Consider the following 19871-nt stretch of genomic DNA (forward strand, 5'->3'; position numbering starts at 1 on the left):
TTAGCCTAATGAAGACCCTGTGTTAGGCCCTCTGGATCGATGTTTCACACCGACCACACTCATTAAGTGTCTAATGATATCACTGACAAGAGGGGCGACGGTGAACCGGTTATAACACACACGGACTGAATAACAGCCTTTTCAGATGATGGGGTTATTTATAATCCGTGACTCTAATATCCTCCTATCTCCTCTCTGTCGCTCCTTCAACACCTCCGTGTGGCCGGTTTTCGCCCATTTGCAGCCACATCTGAGCCACATCTCCCCATCGAGTGTCCACCTGCCCGTGGCTACTGGTGATCTCAATCCATCTCTGAGCACGAGCTGAATAAGGGCTTCAGGGAGGGGTCAGTGTGAAAGACCAGGGTCGGATTGGATGCGACACACAGGGAGGCCGAGTTTGGAATTAATTAGCGGGCTCAGAGAACAGGAAGTAAGAGAACAGGAGGAATTAATTAGATGGATACAGATGTAAGTGTTCGTGACTGTCAGGGAATTTAAAGGCATTTCCCCTGCAGGTCCAACAACATGTTAAAGTGTGTGTTCTCATCACAACTGTGTCTTATAAACTTATATTTCCAAAAGCTTAAACTGACAATGACAAGTTTTCTTACAGTTTTTCCTGAAAGTTTGCACCAAATGTGACTCAATGCAGGGCTTTTGTTTGCTCTTTTGATGTATTTAAATGTAATTAATTTTGGGGAAAATGTGGCATTTTCCTGTGCCACTGTTCAATTTCTATGGATTTTGTTAATTAAATATTATTTTAGTAACTTTTCACTGATGTCATGCATTTGAATAACAAATGCTAGATTCTTGGTTACTAAAACAAACCCCTCCAACATCATCAAACATCCTAAATGAAAATGTTGCAGCTAAAATACCAACTAGATATCCTATTGATTGGTTACTCACTGCATTCCTTCGGGTCTCGGTTGTTGCGGATCAGGACTTTCTGGCTTGAGGTTCTGAACAGCGACGTCCAGTTGACAGTGTTGTAGAAGCAGAGGCCGCTGTTGTTGAAGATGTAGACGTTCCCGGCGCTGATCTCATCCAGCGACTGAAACTGGAGAGACGAAATCCAACGCTGCTTCAAGATCAACAGTGAAATGCCGCTTCCACTGCAGGAGGAAAATGACGAGAGATGTTAAAAGAACGGACAGGAAAGTAACGACAAGGCTGAGAGAAGAAAAGAGATGACAGAAATATGGATATATATAAGATATATAAGGAAGGAGCCGGGAGGAGGTGGCTGAAGAAAACATCTCTGAGGTGCCGGATCATCAATGACATTTATAAAACGAGGCCAAACCTCCTTTGACTCGGATGGCTTCACGCCTAGATGCGTCTCTTCTATGCACACACAAGAACCTGTCATCAAAACAGGCTTAATCAAAGCAGTGTGAACTCTCTGTCTACGGAGCGGCACCAGCCGATGGCTCATTAGCTGCAACAGAAGCATCACAGCATAGGAGAACAGCAAGAAGGACACTTCTGACAATACGAGCATGTCATCTGCAAATATGTAAAAAAGAAAAAAAACCCCCAGAGATGCAATCTGGGTGTAAAAGATGCAAAACATGAGATGGAATCAGTCTGGAAGAAGGTTTAGTCAGTTGTACAGATAATATATGTTTGTACAAATGATGCAGGAACAGTCTGGTAGTCTGGAAACGACGTACCTGTAAAGAGTTCTGCCTCCGATCGTTGCCAGGTTAGAAAAAACACTCAAATCTGTCATGTTCTCAGGCCAAGACTGGATATTGAGGTATCCTGAAAAAAATGCATAGACTTTTAATATGAGATAATTTAAAGACCAAAAAGTTTTGCTTTCAATCGAAACGTCAAATTTAATTTGGTCATGAACAAAATGGGCTGGGCTTTGCACTGGGAATGATTTGAGCACTGCCTAATTTCAAAGCTGATAATCACAACGTCTGTCCACATAAGGTTTTATTTCCCAACTTTATTGAGTAAAGCACACGCTTCCTTTGGTCTGAACGTCGTATATTTAACCTTTCAGCAGTTCAGTTTAACAAATTATATTTTGTCTGATGAAAGGAAGATAGCGGACAGGGAGAAAAAAAAAAGTATGGCACACATTTCATGGTGGAGCACATGAATTAAAAGCAAGGAAATTAAAAGAATTGAAAGCGCTGAAATTTTCGGTCAAGGGGTTGCATCGCCTCGGCAGAGATCAAGCAAGAACTCATGCTTTGTAGAAAATTTGCTCAGAGAAGACAATATATGCTAATTAAAAGAACGGATGTAATATTCTGCACAATCCGTCCAGTTGCTCTCGCCTTTAACGACAGATTACATCAAATCGGGATCTGTGGAAGCGGCATTAAGGAGATAAAGCAGGAAACAGTTGGGATAGAGCGGCCATTGCTCTTCCTTATTGCTTGGGTTTTCATTATGAAAATGCAGTTTCACCCCATTAGCTGTTTGGCTCAACTGCAAGCGGCAGTTTAATATGACAAAAGGGTTCGTGCACGAGATACTGCTCCTCCCTTGAGGCCTCTAATAGGTAACGAATGGATGCTTACAGTACAATAAGCACGTCTGACTATTAGAAACATGCGTGTCGACCAACAACAGCAGTAGTATTAACTTTCTACGTCACTCCTCCTCACCTGTGATCTCTTTTACAGTACGGAACGCGTTCAGACGCTCTGGGTCCAAAGGTCCGATACCATGATACATGTCCCTGAGAAAGAAGCAACGTGTGAAAAGATGAATATTATCACCCCCCCCCCGCCATTTTTTTAAAAGAATAAAAGATAAAACAACTTTCTAGGTACAAACATTGCCAGCCAGAGATGAGAAGATGTTCTTCATGCCAAAGTCAGAATGCACTTTTTCTAGTGTGATTCAAAATGATGTATAATTACATCCTCCAGCTTCAGGACGCTTCGCTCATGGTTTTTGATTGTAAAGAATAGAGTTCTCATTGACCTTCTCAAACCTGATTTCTTTGACAAAATGGGATGCGACTGGAGAACTGTGCGTTTCATGCTGTCTCACACAATAAATTCAATACCCTATTGAATTCAGTGCATTTTTTTCTTACGTATTTCCAGAGGAACATCTTCAAAGCTACCTTTTAGCAGGAGCTAAAGTGTGAACACGGCTAGTTAAACAGTTTTTTTTTAGCGTCTCTTAGCTCATTTTTTTAGTTTGTAGCTTCCCTCACTCTACCTACGCCTAATGGCCCCCAATGAATTCACAGTATGCCAATAAGCCAGTGCCAAAAAAGCTACTGTAGTAAATGTAGCATCTGGCTGATGAGCTTGGCGCCATTAGCATGTAAGAGTTAATTGTTGCTTTTAGTAGCTTTTGGGAGGCAAATAATTCCCTGATAAGTTATGAAGCAAACAGGAGAAATAATATGAACTCATGATAACATTAATTAACATTAATTCTAATAAATTAACAGCTGGTTAATGAATGAATGCTAGTATTCTGACTTGACCTAGCAGATATCTAAGAAACTGAACTAAACTAACGTCACGACACAACACGACTTCAAACTTCTAGAGTTTGATGGACAAGCAGGACAAAGACGGATCCTGGGAAGCTTGGTGTGGGACGTTCCCGTCCGTCACTCACCCTTTAATACCAGTAATTAGGAAGATGAGGTTGCCGTTGATTTTGGTGCAGTTGACAAATTTATCAATGTTGCTGGCATCGACTGTCTGAGCTGTCTGCAGGCTGCCTGTTCCGATGCCGTCGCACACTGAGGAGACAAACACTCGTCATGTGCGGTGTCATTCAGCAAAGTTCACTTTCACATGGGATTGGGCATGAACACCCCCCCCCCTCGGCAGAGAATATTCAAAGTCACCTTGTGTTATCGCTATTAGCTATTTGTCATTTTAGCGTTTCACAACCGTTTATATACGGTATTTTCCGCACTATAAGGTGCACCTAAAAGCCTTTAATTTTCTCAAAAACAGTCCACCTTATAAGCCAGTGCGCCTCATAGTGCGGAAAATGCTGTAAATATAATCATTGTTTTGGTGCACACCCCTTTTCATGCATTGGCCAATTGTCAGCCAAACTCCTGCCAATAATACATTCATTACATCTGCATTAATTACACTTGCGGTCGAGCATGAGCCAAGCTCTTCTGATAGAGTAAAGGGAGAGGAGCGGGGGAGGGTGGTTATGAATAACGCTTGTATTAAGTGGTGTAACCAGTTTTTTGATAGTGATTTATACCAGCCAATTCCATATCTGAAATGATAATTTGTTATCATTTCCCACAGTTCCTTGGGCTATCCCTCATTAACCCCCTCCCTGCTGCGTGACGATGTAATTAAGAGATTAACCAATCAATGGATGCCAGCTCTGAACATGCAGCCTGAAGGGAAATGCTATTGTCTTGCTCAAAAACGAGAAAGGGCAGATCAGTTACCTCTGTGAGAACAATATGATGAAGAGGCTAATCCTCCACACCGAGCCCAGCTAACTCTCCTTAATTTCACATTAGACGTTCTCCCACAAAACCAGCCATAATTGCCGAGCAGGTAAGATCGCTTCCTCCTTATGAGCCCATTTTGTGTTAATTAGCATCAACCGCCGCCGGGATCCGACATGTGACCTTTGGGTTATGTTATATTTATCCTCTCGTATGTAAAGCAGTAGATCCCCACAGAAAGGATATCGCTGACTAGCATGCTAACCTGCTAGCTCTGCTACTTCCTGTCCAGCTGAGCGGAGCGTTCTTTACCTTTGGGGCAGATGTCGGTGCACGGGATGCACATCTTGATGCGGTTCTCCTCCACCTCCATCTTGTTGCTGGGGCAGGCTCTGACACAGGAGCTGTGGTCCACCACAAAGTTATCTGAAATGAGAGATGACCGTACATATCGGGACTATAATTCAGAGATTTTAAATATTTTTTCCCATGCAAAACAGTGGTTAAATTTACTCCGACAGACAGCTCTAATGGTGAGAAATTGATTGAATTTTAATCATGTTGGTTAATGACAAAACTAATGGTGTGGGGCGTATATTCTCTGCAGCAGAGATGAATCAAATCATCTCTCGCGCGCGGCGAGTCGACGTGCGACCGGTCTGTGCTCATTTGATGATTAGTGGATCTTGAATATGCAGTCTGTTGACGTAGCACTGCCGTTAAAGGGCGCTCGCCGAATCGCTGCCACGCTCCCAATCCCGCATCCGTGACAGAGTAAAACTAAGATTTGTTTTCCTTTCAGCCGCCAGAAGCTAAAAGCAGATGGCGAAGCAACTCGTACAAAGGAATACACAATTCATCTGGGCTGGGCTAAATGATCTGGTGTTGAAATAACCGAGACATTTAGCAGGATGGACGGAGAATAAATGCATCTTCAACTGACAGCCATTCCCAGACTATAAAACTTGAGGATTTTACATTACAGTAGCTTCATGTCCTTATGGCTGCATGCGTTGTGTTTGCTCGAGGAGGAACTTACGTGGACATTTCTTGACGCAGAAGGCTCCATAGGTGTACTTCGCCCGGGGGTTGTGCTCCAGCTGGAAAGAGGTGGGGTTGTAGACGAACGGCTGGGGGCATTGGGTCACGCAAGCCCCGCTGTCATTGAAATTGGTGCAAGCCTGCAAAAAAGTACATCAACTTTGTCATCTGAAGATGGAGGACACCAAGACTTTTCATGGAAGTTCAAGAAGAAGCAAGGGAGCGAAGGCATGGCGGTGATTTCCTCACATTGGTCACTGAGAGTGAAAGTATTACAGCTGCATTTCATTTTTACATCCCATCGTGTTGCTGGTTTCTACGTTTGCCGAATGGGAGACAAATTGGAGCCATCGATCCGTAGCCACGATGGAAACGGTGAAATGTTTTCCCCCAAATCCTCTTAAAGTGTTTTGTCGTCTGTGGCCACCAGCTGAGACGGCATTAATTGAATCGGATGAGCTTTGGTGTGAATTACAACTACAATATTATCCCTGTCAGAGCGCGGGCGCGCCTTTGCACGCGAGTTTGCCAGATAGAACGAACTTGATAAAAAGGGTACTAATTGGAACACTGAATCACCAATTTGTTCTTTGAAGAGCGCCGCCGTGTAAGACTTTTACAGCGCGGTAAAAATGACAAACGATTTATCAGCTGGTAAACAAAGTAGATGATTTTCCAGCACAGAGGATGACAAACAGATGTTGCACAGAAGACGTGAGCGCGTTGGACTGGTGGGTTACGAGGAAATAACAGGATGTAGAGGAGGAGGGGGAGCGGTGCGTTCCTGTCGGGACGTACGAAGCAATCGGTGTCCTTGGGTCCGGAGCAACCGCCGGCGCACTCGCGATGGCAGCAGTCACTGACGTAGGGCCCGAAGCAGCGACCGTCACACTGCTCTGCACACACCGTCTTCGTCACTGCACAAGAAGCGGAAAAAAGAATGTTAAGAGTCAACCCAACCACCATCAACTTCCTCTGGCCTTCCGATGCGAGATCTTAACAGGACCACGTAACCGCTCCCAGACGGCTCTGATCTTCCAGCGGCTCCAGCCCAGTGACTGGAAACCTAGAAATTGACGCCACGCTTGGCGGCTTCCGAGTATCAGCCTTGAAGTGGGACATCCCTGGAGCGAGCGCGCTCAGCTCCTTCCAATTTCACAAAGTTTAAAAAGAGTTCAATCGCATCGAGGCTCTCCGCTTCAACACGTCTTGGTTTCTATGATGGAGTATGATTATGTCAGCCTACCTCCACTTATTATAGTACATATCCCTCTTTCTGCAGCTCTATGCACTCACACAGGATCCACACTTACTATACGCTGTGTACTTATGTATTAAACAAGGCCTTCCCACATCATTTGGGTAGAGCATGTGATCTCCCAGCCTGCAAGTCAGCAGGAGCTTGAAAGCGAGGCATAAAAACTGCTGTACCCACTCTCTGCTGTGTTGGGAATATAATGATATGGCAGGGAAAAATACAACAAGGCCCTGTAGTCTGTTAGACTGAGAAAAACAGGTCAGTGCCTCTGTAGATTCTGATGACACCAATAGAAAAGTATGACAGAGAACTTTCATTTCCAACTGTCTTCGTCTTTCCATCATTAGCCTGTTTTCATTTTCAGTCAATCCCACAAGTCGCCTCGCCGCCGCTTCATCGCACGTTCTTAAGCATTAAACTTGACCTTGATTTTGGCCGATGAGTTTAAAAAAAAAAAAAAAAAGGAAATAAAAAAAAAAAAGGAGCTGAAAACAGATGCGTTAAAAAAAAAATACAATGAATGTGTGTCAGAAGGGATTAGAGACGGATTACGGATCGCTTTGAAGAAGGCTGGAGAAGATCCCGTAAATACAGCGGCTCAATCTGGCTTCATCTAATAACTGGTTTTACAGTATTTTCATCAAATTGGAATTCAGTTTAACTTTCATCCACCAACATCCGGTGGTTAATTACGTTTGTTAAGGACGTATGTGGAAGCCATTGTGGAAGCTGCAGTCAGGAGGATGTGAGTGTGTGTGTGTGTGTGTGTGTGTGTGTGTGTGTGTGTGTGTGCTCACAGGTTTGACACTGGTCCTCCTGATGACCCCAGCAACGTCCGTTACACGAGCGATGACAGCGTCTGCCTGCAGAACAAACACACAATCAGCAAACTTTAGGATGCGTTTCAGACACGAACACGCGTGAAGCTGCAGCCGCCGCCTCCGCCGCCACCTCGCGGACCAAACCCCTAATCGTCCACTCACGCATACCCCGATGTCCCTCCGATGGGGTGACAGTGACGGATACATGGCGTCTTCTCCTTTCATCCAACAATAGACTCGGAGTCAAGGCGCCGACTCACCGTCAGCTTGAACGACAGGCTTCTACTCGTCTCCACAAAGTGGGACCTGACAGCGTTTCAACTGTCATCAAGCCTCCATCGACTACGGGTTAATTACAGAGTGAGTGGAACAGTGCTCCAGATTGTCACCAGGCCCTCTCCACCACTCCCACTGTGGGGTTTTAATGTTAAATACCGACTACGGCCCTCCATTTGGCAACCTCCACTCCCACACGCTCCTCTTGTCATTATTTTTTTTGGACAACCTCCTCTGTTCGTATTTTCTCTTCATCCTCCTCCTCCTTCCCCGTCAATGCCATCTAATAATAACAGAATAACAATGCTTTACACAAATTGTTCTGAAAGTGAGTTCCCCAACCTAAATTTTCGGAAAGGCCAGAGAAACTCCGACACCAGCTGAAGTATCTTGCATCGTCTTTCCTACCATGTTACCACAAAATGAGCAATAGATCAGTTTGTAAATGTGCAGAGAAGTTTCTGAACATTTCTGACACGCCATATCCGCCAGATTGGGAGTGCCGGGGCCACAGCAGCTGGAGCCGGGGGACTCCGGGGGTCCACGGAGGGCCGGATCGGGGTGGATCGGGGTGGGTAGCTCCAAACCAGCTGTCAGTTTCACTGAGACTTCAAAAGAACGTGGCGGACAGCGGCTCCGTGGGCCTCGCCGCGGAGCCGCCACCCAACCACAACAATGAAAGACTCACGCGTTGAGCTAACGCTATGTGATGTCGCTTCCTAATGACCACAAGGCAAACAGAATGAATAAAAAAGGGCAGGAACACGACCGATACCGTTGGGTTACCGTCCATAGATGACACCGGACACACCGGTCCTACCGCTGTACTCACATCCCAGGTTGCTGTTGTTGGACGGCACCACCAGCAGCTCCGCCTGTGGGTTTTTGATAATATCACGCCAATGGATGGTATCTGCGTGGCACAGGAATTTGTTCTGGTCGACATAAACACCGCCGTTCAGTATCTCTGTGAGGGATGAAGAAAAAGAAACAGAAGAAAAGAAATAAGCACACGATCGTGGATATATACGAGTAGGACATATACATGATGGCAGGAAATCAATATATCAAGGTTAACTCCAATCCTTTTGTCTGGAACTAGCATGCTGTATAAGGTGCTCTCAGGAGCGCGTCTGAGCATGAAGATAAACGCTATCGACAAACACATGCAGGAATAAAGACGCTGATGTTCCATTAAAGCTGCTGGAAAACGAGCAAACAGATGCAGCAAGAAGGGCAAAAGAGCTGCTGTACCTGGATCACTTTCTAATAAGGATAGAGTCTTAGCTATAATTGCATTTGGCTCCAGAGTTAATTAGTCTGAATGTCAATGGACGACACGCGATACTTGTTGTGTTGATTAAAAGTGAAACAGTAAACTGGAGGAGATATAGTTCGCACAAATCCTCGCACGTGGACGCGGCTAATGAAATAATTGTTAGATGTGAAGTTTCCCCGCAGGGTTCTGAAGGATTTAGGTGAATTCTGGTGGTAAAGATAAAAAATTAAAGCAGTTAAAACACTGGAAAGTTCTTTCTCAGCTGGCTTTCTGCACGGCGACCTTCACGACCTCCTCTTCATCCGTCAATCCGATGAAAGACTAAGGAAGCAGCATTTGCTTGATAGGAAAAATATGTTTCTCCTCCAGGACGGGTACCCTAACAGATGCCTGCGCATGAAGTATGATAATACATCGTAATCCATCTCCCGGTCGCTAATCCAGGTTTTGGATATCGACACGGAATGAAATGATGCTGCAGTAATCCCCCCGCCCCTCTCCCTCCCAAACAGCGACCTGTGACAGCAGGGAAACAACGGCTCGGAGTGGTGCTCTCTCCGGGACACCAGCCGACTGTATTATTTAAGCTAGCTGAGGGGATTTAGATGCAATCACCTTGCATCTCTTTCCCCTTGAATATGAAGCACTTCCATGAAAAGCACTTGTCGTAATAAATTAAATTGAATCTGTGAAAGAAAGAAAAAAAAAAGCAACAATGTGGTCCAGATCAGGACTGGAACTGCTGAAGTAAAGAAGGGTATTATCCCCCCCCCCTTCCCCGGCAGATTATTAGCAGCGTATGAGTTATGGTGACGATTCAGCGGCTGAGAAGCTAATCATCACCATCCAGCGCCTGATTAAAGGAGTGGGCCTCGGCTGAGACGGGGGACATTTGTTCAAAGCCCTCTTAGAGGTGACACGGATGGCCTACAGCCGCCGCGTTGTGTAATCGTGTTGCCGTCACAATGGGGCCAATCATTCACGGGTGGCGGCTGCAGAAAAGGGACGGGGTGTGTGGTGTTTTTAAATATCAGGTCGACGCTCTTAACAGCGTGATATCGCTGATGAAACAGGATCGTTTAGTCGCTGGATGGGAAATCTTAATACCTGAGACAAGGATTAACCAGCAGCTGGATTATGATCTGACTCCGGCGCGGGTCACCTTGAAACAATATTCTATTAGAGGGATCCTCAAAGTATCTCTTGACCAGGAATACATGGAGTTTTAAGCACTGAATGAATAAAAAAAGTGATTTTGCAATCAGTCGCTAATATTTTGATGAACAACAAAAAAAATAAAATTAAATTAAAAAAAAATATTAAAAAATATTAAAAAATTTAAATAAATAACAAATCTAAAATGCTTTTAATACAAATTTCCAGTAAATCTCAAACCTCTGCAGAAGGTTTTGAAAATAAATGAATTTTTAAATCAATAATTGTTATGTTATTTAAAGTGTGAGGGATTTCATCCACTCCATCCCAAAAGTGTCCAGATCTGCCCTGCCAGATGGACCCCCAGATCCCCACCCCCCGCTGTTCGTCACAACGGGGGCTCTAACTCCTCCATGACAGGCCTGCGTCGGATGGTCGATCATTACAATGCAACAGTCCTTCATCACTGATCCCCGTTGCTCTCTTGTGCCCCCATCCCTTCTTAGTTTCGATCTTTCCATCCGGAGAGGGAGATCTACAGCAGACCATCCTCGACTACAACCCCCTCCCACATTCTGTCCCGCTCACCCTCCATGCTGCAGTGAGTTACGAGGTAGTCATCAAACTTATTGTCCTGCATCAGAGGGGGGAGTGGATGAGGGATGTGAGGTGTGGGCAGGGATGCGAGGAAAAAAAAGCTCATCACCACACCAAAAAAAAAAAAAAAAGAATTATGATTTTAAAATATCCAAAGCAATAATTTGGAATAAAGAGGCTACACCGTCGGTGATTGATTGTTGAAAGCTTTCTTGAGTTGCAGACGGATGCATTACGAGGTGACATACTCCTCAGCGACAGCCTTTACGTATGCATGCATGCTGGGAGTTCTGCCTCCATATGCTCAGGTTTCTGTTCACTAGAAGATCATCCATGCTGGAGCATTTTGCGACATATCTCTTGGTACAGGAGAAAAATGTTTTCCTTTGCTGGAAGAAAATTAAAGTATCCCAAAAAGAAAAGTTAGTCGCAGCCATTTAATGTGGAACTGTGCGGCAAGATACGAGGAGATCGTCCGGGGGTAAAAACAACTTGGAAAATCTTATCGTGGGATGCTGACGGAATTGGGGAGGACTTTATTTATCGTAGCATTCGCGATGGTGCCGCTCCTCTCCATCCTCCTGCTATCAGGACTGAGAAGACTGAATCATCTACAGCTGATGTGAAGCAGCTAAAACGCGAGGTGCCTGACGTCCACCTGGTTCAGCGCTGCTTAAAATAAAACAGCGGCCTGGAGTTTGATTTAATTACCAGGGTCAGAGCGCCCTTACAATATTCATGTGACCCTCCAGTGATAATGCAGAGCTTTAGATTTTAGCAGCAGCCATTTCCGAGACGAGACGATGGGAGGGGAGGCGACACGCTCCAAGAAATATTGGTGATATTTCCTTGTTTAGTGCCGAACACAATCCCCACAATGGAGTCCAGGCCAATCACCGAAGCGACTGTTAAGGAAGTGAAAATGATCCCTGTGCCGAGCTGCCTTTTTCAGCCCAATTATGTTCACTTTAGTGGCGTTCAGTGGAGTGAAGCAGCCCTGCTTTGCAGCAGTTTGCAGGCAGGGGTGGCCCGAGCACAAATCAGCGGCCGTCGCTCTGTGGGGAACCTGCTGATGAGCTTTCATCAGGGCTGGTGGCCACTTGTCCCACGTCCTGTATCTCCCTAATTATGCTGATGAATAAGGCTTTAATAGTGGTCCTTCTCCGACTGATGAGTTCTTTCATTTACCGTTATTGTCTCGTCTCGGAGGGCGGGCGCGTCACGCATCACATGTCTCAGCTCGAGTCTTGTACTCTCCACTTTTTCTATTAGGATCATCCCTCCATCCTTGTTTTCTCCGACCCCCACAGGCCAGTTCATCCCACCCCTTATGAAACGCACTTCCTCACTCGGCTGATGGATCAAGTTGCTGAGCACAGAGAACAGAAAAATGGAGACCATCGTTCTTGTTTCCACAGCTGGATGACCTCTTCCTGTTGACAAACACTAATGGATGCAGGAAAGCCCTCAAACGTGCAGGCAGCACAAAAAACCCCACAAAACCCCCGACTATTTTTGATCAAAGTTTTGCAGCGGTCATAAAAAATCCAGACGATAAACATCTCCTCTCCTTCAACAAAGCCTGGCGCTTGTAACCAGAGCTGGAGAGTTAAGACGAGGCTTTACCTCTTAAATGCCAATTAATCACGCCGAGCTGGAGAGCCAAATGCAAAGAGCCTCCAGGGTACAGTAGCGTCGGAGTTTTTACATTCATTTCCCCACAAGAAAATGAAGTTGAATGCAGCTTCCTCATAGAAATCCCTGAAATATGCAATAAACTGACACTGATGAGACATTATTAAAAAGTTAATGCCCTAATTCAAGCCTGTTTCCTCCAGTACATGCTATTACATAAAAAATGAAGGACTTTCTACTTTGTCTTGTTTCTCTTAGTGACGATTTATCTCATCTCTATTCCTATTCTTCACAGTAGTGGCTCAAATGAAGTTTTTAAGTGGAGTTTTTTAATTCAAATGCATTAAAAAAGATCCCACTCACTCAAATCTCTACACTCCATTTAATTATGGACAAGCTCTCATCGGAGACAAACATGAAATGCACCAGAACTTGTCAGCAACGGAAGTACAATTCCGGATTAGCAGCTAGCAGTCATTAGCAGCTAGTAGGAGTTAGCGGCTAACATTAGCACACCAGCACATTGTGGTTCCCAGTTCTTACCGTGCACTTCAACCGATTTCATTCCAACAAGTTTTTATGTGACCTTTACGTGAAGCCGGCAAGGTGAGGCATTACTTGCAACTAAAAGGTGTGTATGTGTGTGTCTTCGGCGTCGCTTCCATGCATCAGTTCTCGGTGATCCTCGCGGCCCGTGACACAGCGCCGACAGCTGGAACGACAGAAGGTGTCGAAGTCGGGAAAAGAAACAAATTGCCTTCATTTTCCTGGAGTCGCACCTCTTTGGGGAACGCCTGGTGAACGGCAACACGACCCAAAACCGCGACAAATGTGCAACTCTGGGAAAATAATGGCTCGCATGAGAGTCGGTAAAGTTAGAGAAAGGCGGAGAGGCAGAAATTGTGTTTTAACATTTTCAATATCGTGTTGGATAACTATCTATAGATAAGAGGGGGAAAAAATCCACAGAACAAGAAAGGAAATAACACTATAGGAGGAGTAGCCTTCATCTGCGCTATCAGGCGTCCATACTGAGGTTTTCACAAAGCACTTTGAACTTCACACGATGCAACAAGAGAACGCTGCATTGGGATCAGTCCAACCAGGGGAACAATAGAGCGTCCTCCCGTCGTTGGAAAGTCTGTTTCATCTTATAGCTGGATCGTCCGCAATTCCTCATCTTGAATAAATTTCACACCGGCAGGAGAGGAAGTCCAGAATAGAGGGCATATTTCCAGAAAGGAAGTTTGCATATGGTTAATTGCGACCAAAAAGGATTTTTGAATTTTTTTTCTATAATTTGAGGTAAATACAGGAATGGGCAGGAAAACAAGCAGCCGGTCTCTAAGGAAACCCTCTGTGTGTGATTGTGAGGCGCTTCCAAAGTACAGCGCCTCAAGCATATTTACTCTAAAGAGGAAAAAAAAACTGCTGGCTGCTGAGGAAGTAGCTGCTTAAGTGAAAACGACTCCTCAAATCCCATGAATAACTGTTACGTCTCCGGACTGCAAACATGCCGCCGGTAGATAAATGGCTGCAGATTGGCGTGATAATAGAGACAGAAAATGGCAATCGGTTTGCCTGGGGGGGGGGGGGGGGGGAGCAAAGCATCAGCGTAAAAAAAAAAAAAAGGGCGACGGCCCGAGTGACCAAAATGAAACTTTTCAACGTGGGAAGCAACCCGGGTGAAAATCTCACTCGGTTACACGTTCCATAAAGAGTTGCATTATTCATACCTAAAAAGCTGTCAGGACTTGTGTGTGTGTGTGTGTGTGTGTGTGTCTGTGTGTGTGTGTGTACGCCGTGTTTTATAAACGATACAATCCTTACAAGCGGATCAGCGGTGGCTCCGGGCTTTAGACTTGAGGAGGACTTATCTGATCTTCACGGAGAGGAGGAGGTGGGTCTCCAGAGTCCCATTTCCCCCTATTCTCCATTATTAGCTCTGCCAGCCAAAGAGATATTGTACTCGGTGACAAATGGTTGAGGAGCGCTATAGGGGGCAGGCAGTGCGGGGGAGGTCCCCTCCATCTCCCCTCTCAAAGCCTCCTCTCCCACGATCCTGAGCTCTCCTGCCACGTCCTCCTTGATAACCATTATTGTGTTTTAAAGCCTACGATTAAATTTCGCCGTCTGGAATGATATTGTTTTTGCGATGAATCCTCATGAAAATGCTTCATATTAGGCGATTCTGGGAGCGACTAAGGTAGCTGCAGGAGTCAGGGAGATTTTTTTTTACATCTAAAGCGATGGATGCTAAATAAATCTCTGCCATCGCCCTCCTTCGACTCCTCTAGTATCTGTCACACACAGACGTTAACACTCCTTTATGCTCCTTCTGCTTCCTCCTTTTCCTCGGGGTCAGGATAAAAATAAAATTCCGACGTCAAGCTAAACTTTAGCCCATTCCCTTTGCTAATGCTACATCTGGAGGAGGCCGGTTTTTAAAAAAAAATTCTTTAGAGGTGACACAAAATGCAATTAGATCGAATGAGAAGCCAGTAAATTCAATAATGGAGGCAAATGGAAATGCAACTGGAGACTCTGCACTTAAGGCGGGATGGGCTCACAGTCCTAATAAGCCTTCTTCTGTCACCGCTTCCCTGCATCTAAATTAACCAGAGGCCCTCCAATCAGCGCAGGCAAACAAAAGAGGCAGCCAAAGAGACGAGAGCGCCGTAGAATACCAATCAAGGTAAGACCGGCGGCGCTGCCAATGATCAACAATGATGCCTGTCGGTGGAGGAGTCAGGAGCCCATCTTTCATTGCTGGGTGAAGATGGGACAAAATTTACCTAGTGGGAACTCACATTTTTGTAATAAAGGCTCAAAAAAAGACATCAATCTGTAAGAAAAAAAAAAAAAGCAGCTTTTCTGAAGTTTCATCCCGAGCTTTTAATAGGTCTCAGCATCCCAGAGGTCAAGTGACTCACTCATCAAACAAACTGCCAGGAGGTTCAGTTTGAAGTCCACACAACTCCAGAACTGCTGCCCCTTGTTGTTTCCCACCCTCCAACACTCCGGTCCACTTTGCTGCGTTTGTGGTGCGAAGTGTTTCACTACAATTGCCCGAACTTGGAGCACCAAACTAGGATTTAGTGTGTGCTGTGAATGGATCATAGGGGAGCTGTGAAAACGGTGAAACTGCTGAGCGGCTTCGCTCGTAACTTGAAATGTGGCCTATTATTAAATGTCCACCCTTGAGTCAGGAAAGAAAAAGAGCAGTGCTCCTTTAGAACCCTAATCTGTACACGCCTGAACACCTACATCGCATGAACACATGCCAACGCACACGCGATCCTCTCGTCTGGCATTCCTTTTGGAATTCACTACATCTTTCATGATGGAAAATGCTTAAGACGTGTCCAAAACAGAGCGAACCCCCCTGCATTAAAATTGGCACCTACAATAGACTAAATGGGCAATTTGTCACTTCCTGGCACCGAGCTGCAGCACTCATCCCTCCACTCGGATAATTTGGGACACATGCACCAGCAAATCACCTATGACCAGCAAACTGGCTCCGTCTGGTTCTACAGTACATTTAGGGTGAGGTTTGGTGAGTCAGTCCAGCGCTCTTCCTGCTTCCAAACTTGACTTAATGACTTCACCAGTTTCTGCCAATCAGTGAGTTTATCACTACCGATCATTTCTATCTTGTGCTAAATCTTGTGTCTGAGTCACCTTTCCCTGAGAGACTTCCTAGCTATCTCATGCTAACCTGGCGTTTGAGTCATTTTTCACTGAGAGACTTCCCAGCTATCTTGGGCTAACTCGGTGTTTGCAGCGGTTCACAAGGAGTCGCTTCACACATTATGCTAAACAGATTTACAGAGTTGGAGCCATTATTGCAGACTGAGTTCCCCGCAAGGCGCGTAGGTAGCTCGGTTCACCGGGGGTCAGCCGATGCCGACCTACAGAACAATACAGAGTGTCAGGGCGGTGCACAGGGCAGTGAATGCCTCGCCCCGGCAGGCTATTACCATTCCATTAGAGATCGTTTTAACCTCCTCCCATACACACTACTGCTGCTAATGGAGACAAACCGGAGTCCCCTGGGTCTCCTTGTCAAAACATTTAAATAAAACACCAATGGCAGCACATTGGAGCCTGGGCACGGGACAACCAGGACTTAGAGTAAATAAAATGTAGTCGGATACAAGATCCCATCAGGTGTACGTCCACGAAAGCCACCTGCAGGTGACACCAAGCAACAAGTGGCAGGTGACTGTGGTTAACAGAATACACGTCTACGGAATGCTGCACATTACGTAACTTCGGAGACTATTTTTTTCCCTAAATGGGATTGCCGGTGCTGTGGTGTTCCAGCACTCTGCAGAAAGGGAGGGCAAAGATGAAAGCCAAATAAATAGAAAAAAAAAGCAAAAACTTTATTTCACAAGCAGACCGAGGAGCTCGCTCGCTTTGCACAACCACGACTGCAGCGTTTTCTGGGGTAGCAAAGCAGCGTTTGAAGCTGGGAGATATGTTTTAATCATTTGGCGCCTTAATGACACTACATTCATTATTAATGGGCCTCATCCCTCTGCTCTCACTCTTCCCTCGTAACAGTATGGAGCCAGAGTGGGTATTAGTAGTAGCTGCCTTAGCGCTATTTGATCTTTCTGTAATTACACCACTTTTTGGAGATCACACCACAAGCTTTTTGTTAAATAAAGAGGCCCTGAAAGTATTTTTTTTAATGCAAATTCCAAACAAAATCATAGCGGCACTTTCCTGAATTGCATATTTTTTCCTCAGACCTGAGTTGGCGATTTGAGTTCAACACGAAGTGGGGAAAAAAACAAACTTTGAATTGGGAGTGTTGCATAAAAAGGGAACATCAGTCAAATGTGTGTATGTTGAGACGCAGCGTTGGGATTATCCTTTTAGGTGCCTGACATTTTCTCAGAGAGGCAGAGGGTCTCATATCTTTGATGTAGTGGATCTTTGTACTCTCCACTGAGGGGATTTACTGTATAGATCAGATCCAACCTTTACACACACACACACACACACACACACACACACACACACACACACACACACACACACACACACACACACACACACACACACACACACACACACACACACACACACACACACACACACACACACAGCTTTACACACATCTGATACCAACATTTAAAAAAAGTTTGATCGGAAACTTTTCAAGAATCTGGCAAAATCCTGAATCCATTGAGAAGTATTTGTGCAGCTGGATAAAATCGTAAATGCGATTTTTTTTTTTTGCATCGCTTCAATCACAATGACACTCTCGTAGTTGAACAGAGCGACGATGAAAACAGGGTACTGCTTAGAGAGACTGTGGCCTGGTGAATCAATAGTCATGCTTTAAACCGATGATGCACACGGGGTTAATTATAATGAAGCCTTCTAATCAATTCATCTCAGCAGCAACTTCTGTTGGTAATTCAGCCTAAACGCATTCATAATAGTTGCAAAACGCTGCAATTAGCAAGCTAGCAGCGGTAAATGATGGGCTTTAAATAAAGTGGAGGTTTGGGTTGCTGCCAGGGTCGTGAAACCACGGCGACGGCAGCACCGCTGTCACGATGAGCCTTAAGGAAAGTAAAAGGATGTAGTCGTGACGGAATGGGATGGCGAACCGGCGCCGCACTCTCTGCACACGAGTTGACGATGGAGGCTGGGTACCGCTGCCAGATGGGAAGCTGGAGTCGGAGCTCTCTTTTGGGGGCATGCTGAGCCATTTGGCCCCCATCCAAATGGGCAATTTCACAGGAAAAAAAAAAGATGTAAAAAAAATTCTCTCACAAACAAAGCAAATAAAAGGTGGGTGGGGGGGGGATCTGTTTCTGAAAACCATTTCATCCATCTCATCATCTCCGAGTCGTCTGGTGGTTATTATCACCACTGCAGCACAGCGGGGGGTAATTAGCACTGCAGCGCCTAGCGAGGCTAGTAATGTGTGTGCGGCTGTCGAGGCGTGTGTTGTGTGTGTTACAAGTTATGGTGGCTCACGAGGAGATTCACGAGCGTCACGGGGTGAAGCCGAACATGGCGGGATGCATGCACGGAGGATGGGGGGGGGGGGCGGCACTGTTCCACGTCTTGTGTGGTGAGAATCACTGAATGTACAGCTTGTCACCTCCAGACACGACAAAATGAATTACGAATAAGTACATTTCATCACAATGCACATGACTTGAAGCAAAAAACGCTCGCAGCTTCCTCATCGTCGTCGTCGTCATGAAGGGAAAACGAATCTGCCGGCCTAATTGAGTTTATTCAAATGAGAGAATTCATTGTGTTCAGTCCCTCCAGGAAGTTCCACGCATTTTTGTTCGGATGTATTTTGCAGCTGTAGCCAGCTTTACGCAGCTAGGGTTACACAAGAGACTGCATGGTAGGGGCTAAAACCTGGCGCCAATACCAAGTCGGTGATCAAACAGCAGGTGCATGGCGTGCCAGCCAGATGGGCGGGGGCCCGGCGGAACCACCAGAAGTAAAATAGTAAAATCTGTCTCCACAACGATCCCAAAAATTGGCGGTACAGGATGGCGTAGACATAAATAATGCAAGGACTACCCAAGCTTAAATTTTCCAGTGTACCTTTCTTGTTCCGTAAAGAAATATCCAGATCTTTTTCCCAAAATTTATACTCATATGCTGTCTGGTCTGGGGGCGGTTGGTTCCTCTACAGGGCGAGGAAGGCGTTGAAAAATCACTCCTGTTTGCTGAATCATTGCTTGATCCTTGGATGCTTATAGAGAACACTAATCTTGCAAACCTTGGGAAGCACAACAAGCTGTTTGTCAAGGAAGAGAAGCAAATAACTTAAAGCAAAAGGGGAAAATTGAAAGCATTTTTTAGCCCAGTCTGGTAAAGACTGGGCTAAAAAGGTGGTAAAAATGGAGGGCGCCTCAGTGCTCGACCAATTAATGTTGTCAGCATTGCCTCAAACCTCTCAGGAGTCTCTTACCATCACGATCAGTCTCCATAAAATGCTGCTTACACCATATCTGTCATGAGCTTTAATATGGATCGCCGTTTGATCGCCTGCCATCAATCAACCTGCAGCAAAGTCGATGGCGGCGGACCTGGGGAGGAATCCGCTCCCCTCATTGACGTATTGGCATCTGCAGGTTTTATTGTTGCTTGTTGAACACCTGCTGTGTTCTGTGATCCGTCCCAGGTCGGTACGGGGGTCTGTAAAGATGCTCGTCTTCTGTTTTTACACTAAAATTAATTTTGGTTCATCGGTAAAAACACACAGAACGGCCTGCAGTGGGAACGCAGGATGGATGTAGGATTAATTGAAATGCCCACAGGAGAAGTTTAAAGCGTTACAGATCGATGCCAGCGAAGAAGCCTCGGGCAAAACACAACAAAGAGGGAGGC

The 19871-nt window shown here is 45.4% G+C and overlaps 1 protein-coding gene across 6 annotated transcripts in view; it reads right to left on the minus strand.

Annotated features, from left to right (window-relative positions):
- The window catches only part of LOC137591324 (receptor tyrosine-protein kinase erbB-4-like), a 189106-nt gene that overhangs the window by 71331 nt on the left and 97904 nt on the right, over nt 1-19871 (minus strand). For all 6 annotated transcript variants that reach the window (XR_011034642.1, XR_011034643.1, XR_011034641.1 and 3 more), the window contains exons 4-12: nt 8652-8786; nt 7520-7585; nt 6263-6381; nt 5463-5604; nt 4736-4849; nt 3613-3739; nt 2637-2710; nt 1683-1773; nt 916-1121 (exon numbers count right to left, since the gene is read on the minus strand). Coding sequence is in view for 3 of the 6 variants with exons in the window: in XM_068309247.1 (XP_068165348.1) it covers nt 916-1121; nt 1683-1773; nt 2637-2710; nt 3613-3739; nt 4736-4849; nt 5463-5604; nt 6263-6381; nt 7520-7585; nt 8652-8786 (1074 nt within the window). In the remaining 3 variants the exon portion in view is untranslated. The remainder of the gene's footprint in view (nt 1-915; nt 1122-1682; nt 1774-2636; nt 2711-3612; nt 3740-4735; nt 4850-5462; nt 5605-6262; nt 6382-7519; nt 7586-8651; nt 8787-19871) is intronic.

Source organism: Antennarius striatus, chromosome 24 (assembly GCF_040054535.1).
Source record: "Antennarius striatus isolate MH-2024 chromosome 24, ASM4005453v1, whole genome shotgun sequence".
Classification (NCBI taxonomy): domain Eukaryota; kingdom Metazoa; phylum Chordata; class Actinopteri; order Lophiiformes; family Antennariidae; genus Antennarius; species Antennarius striatus.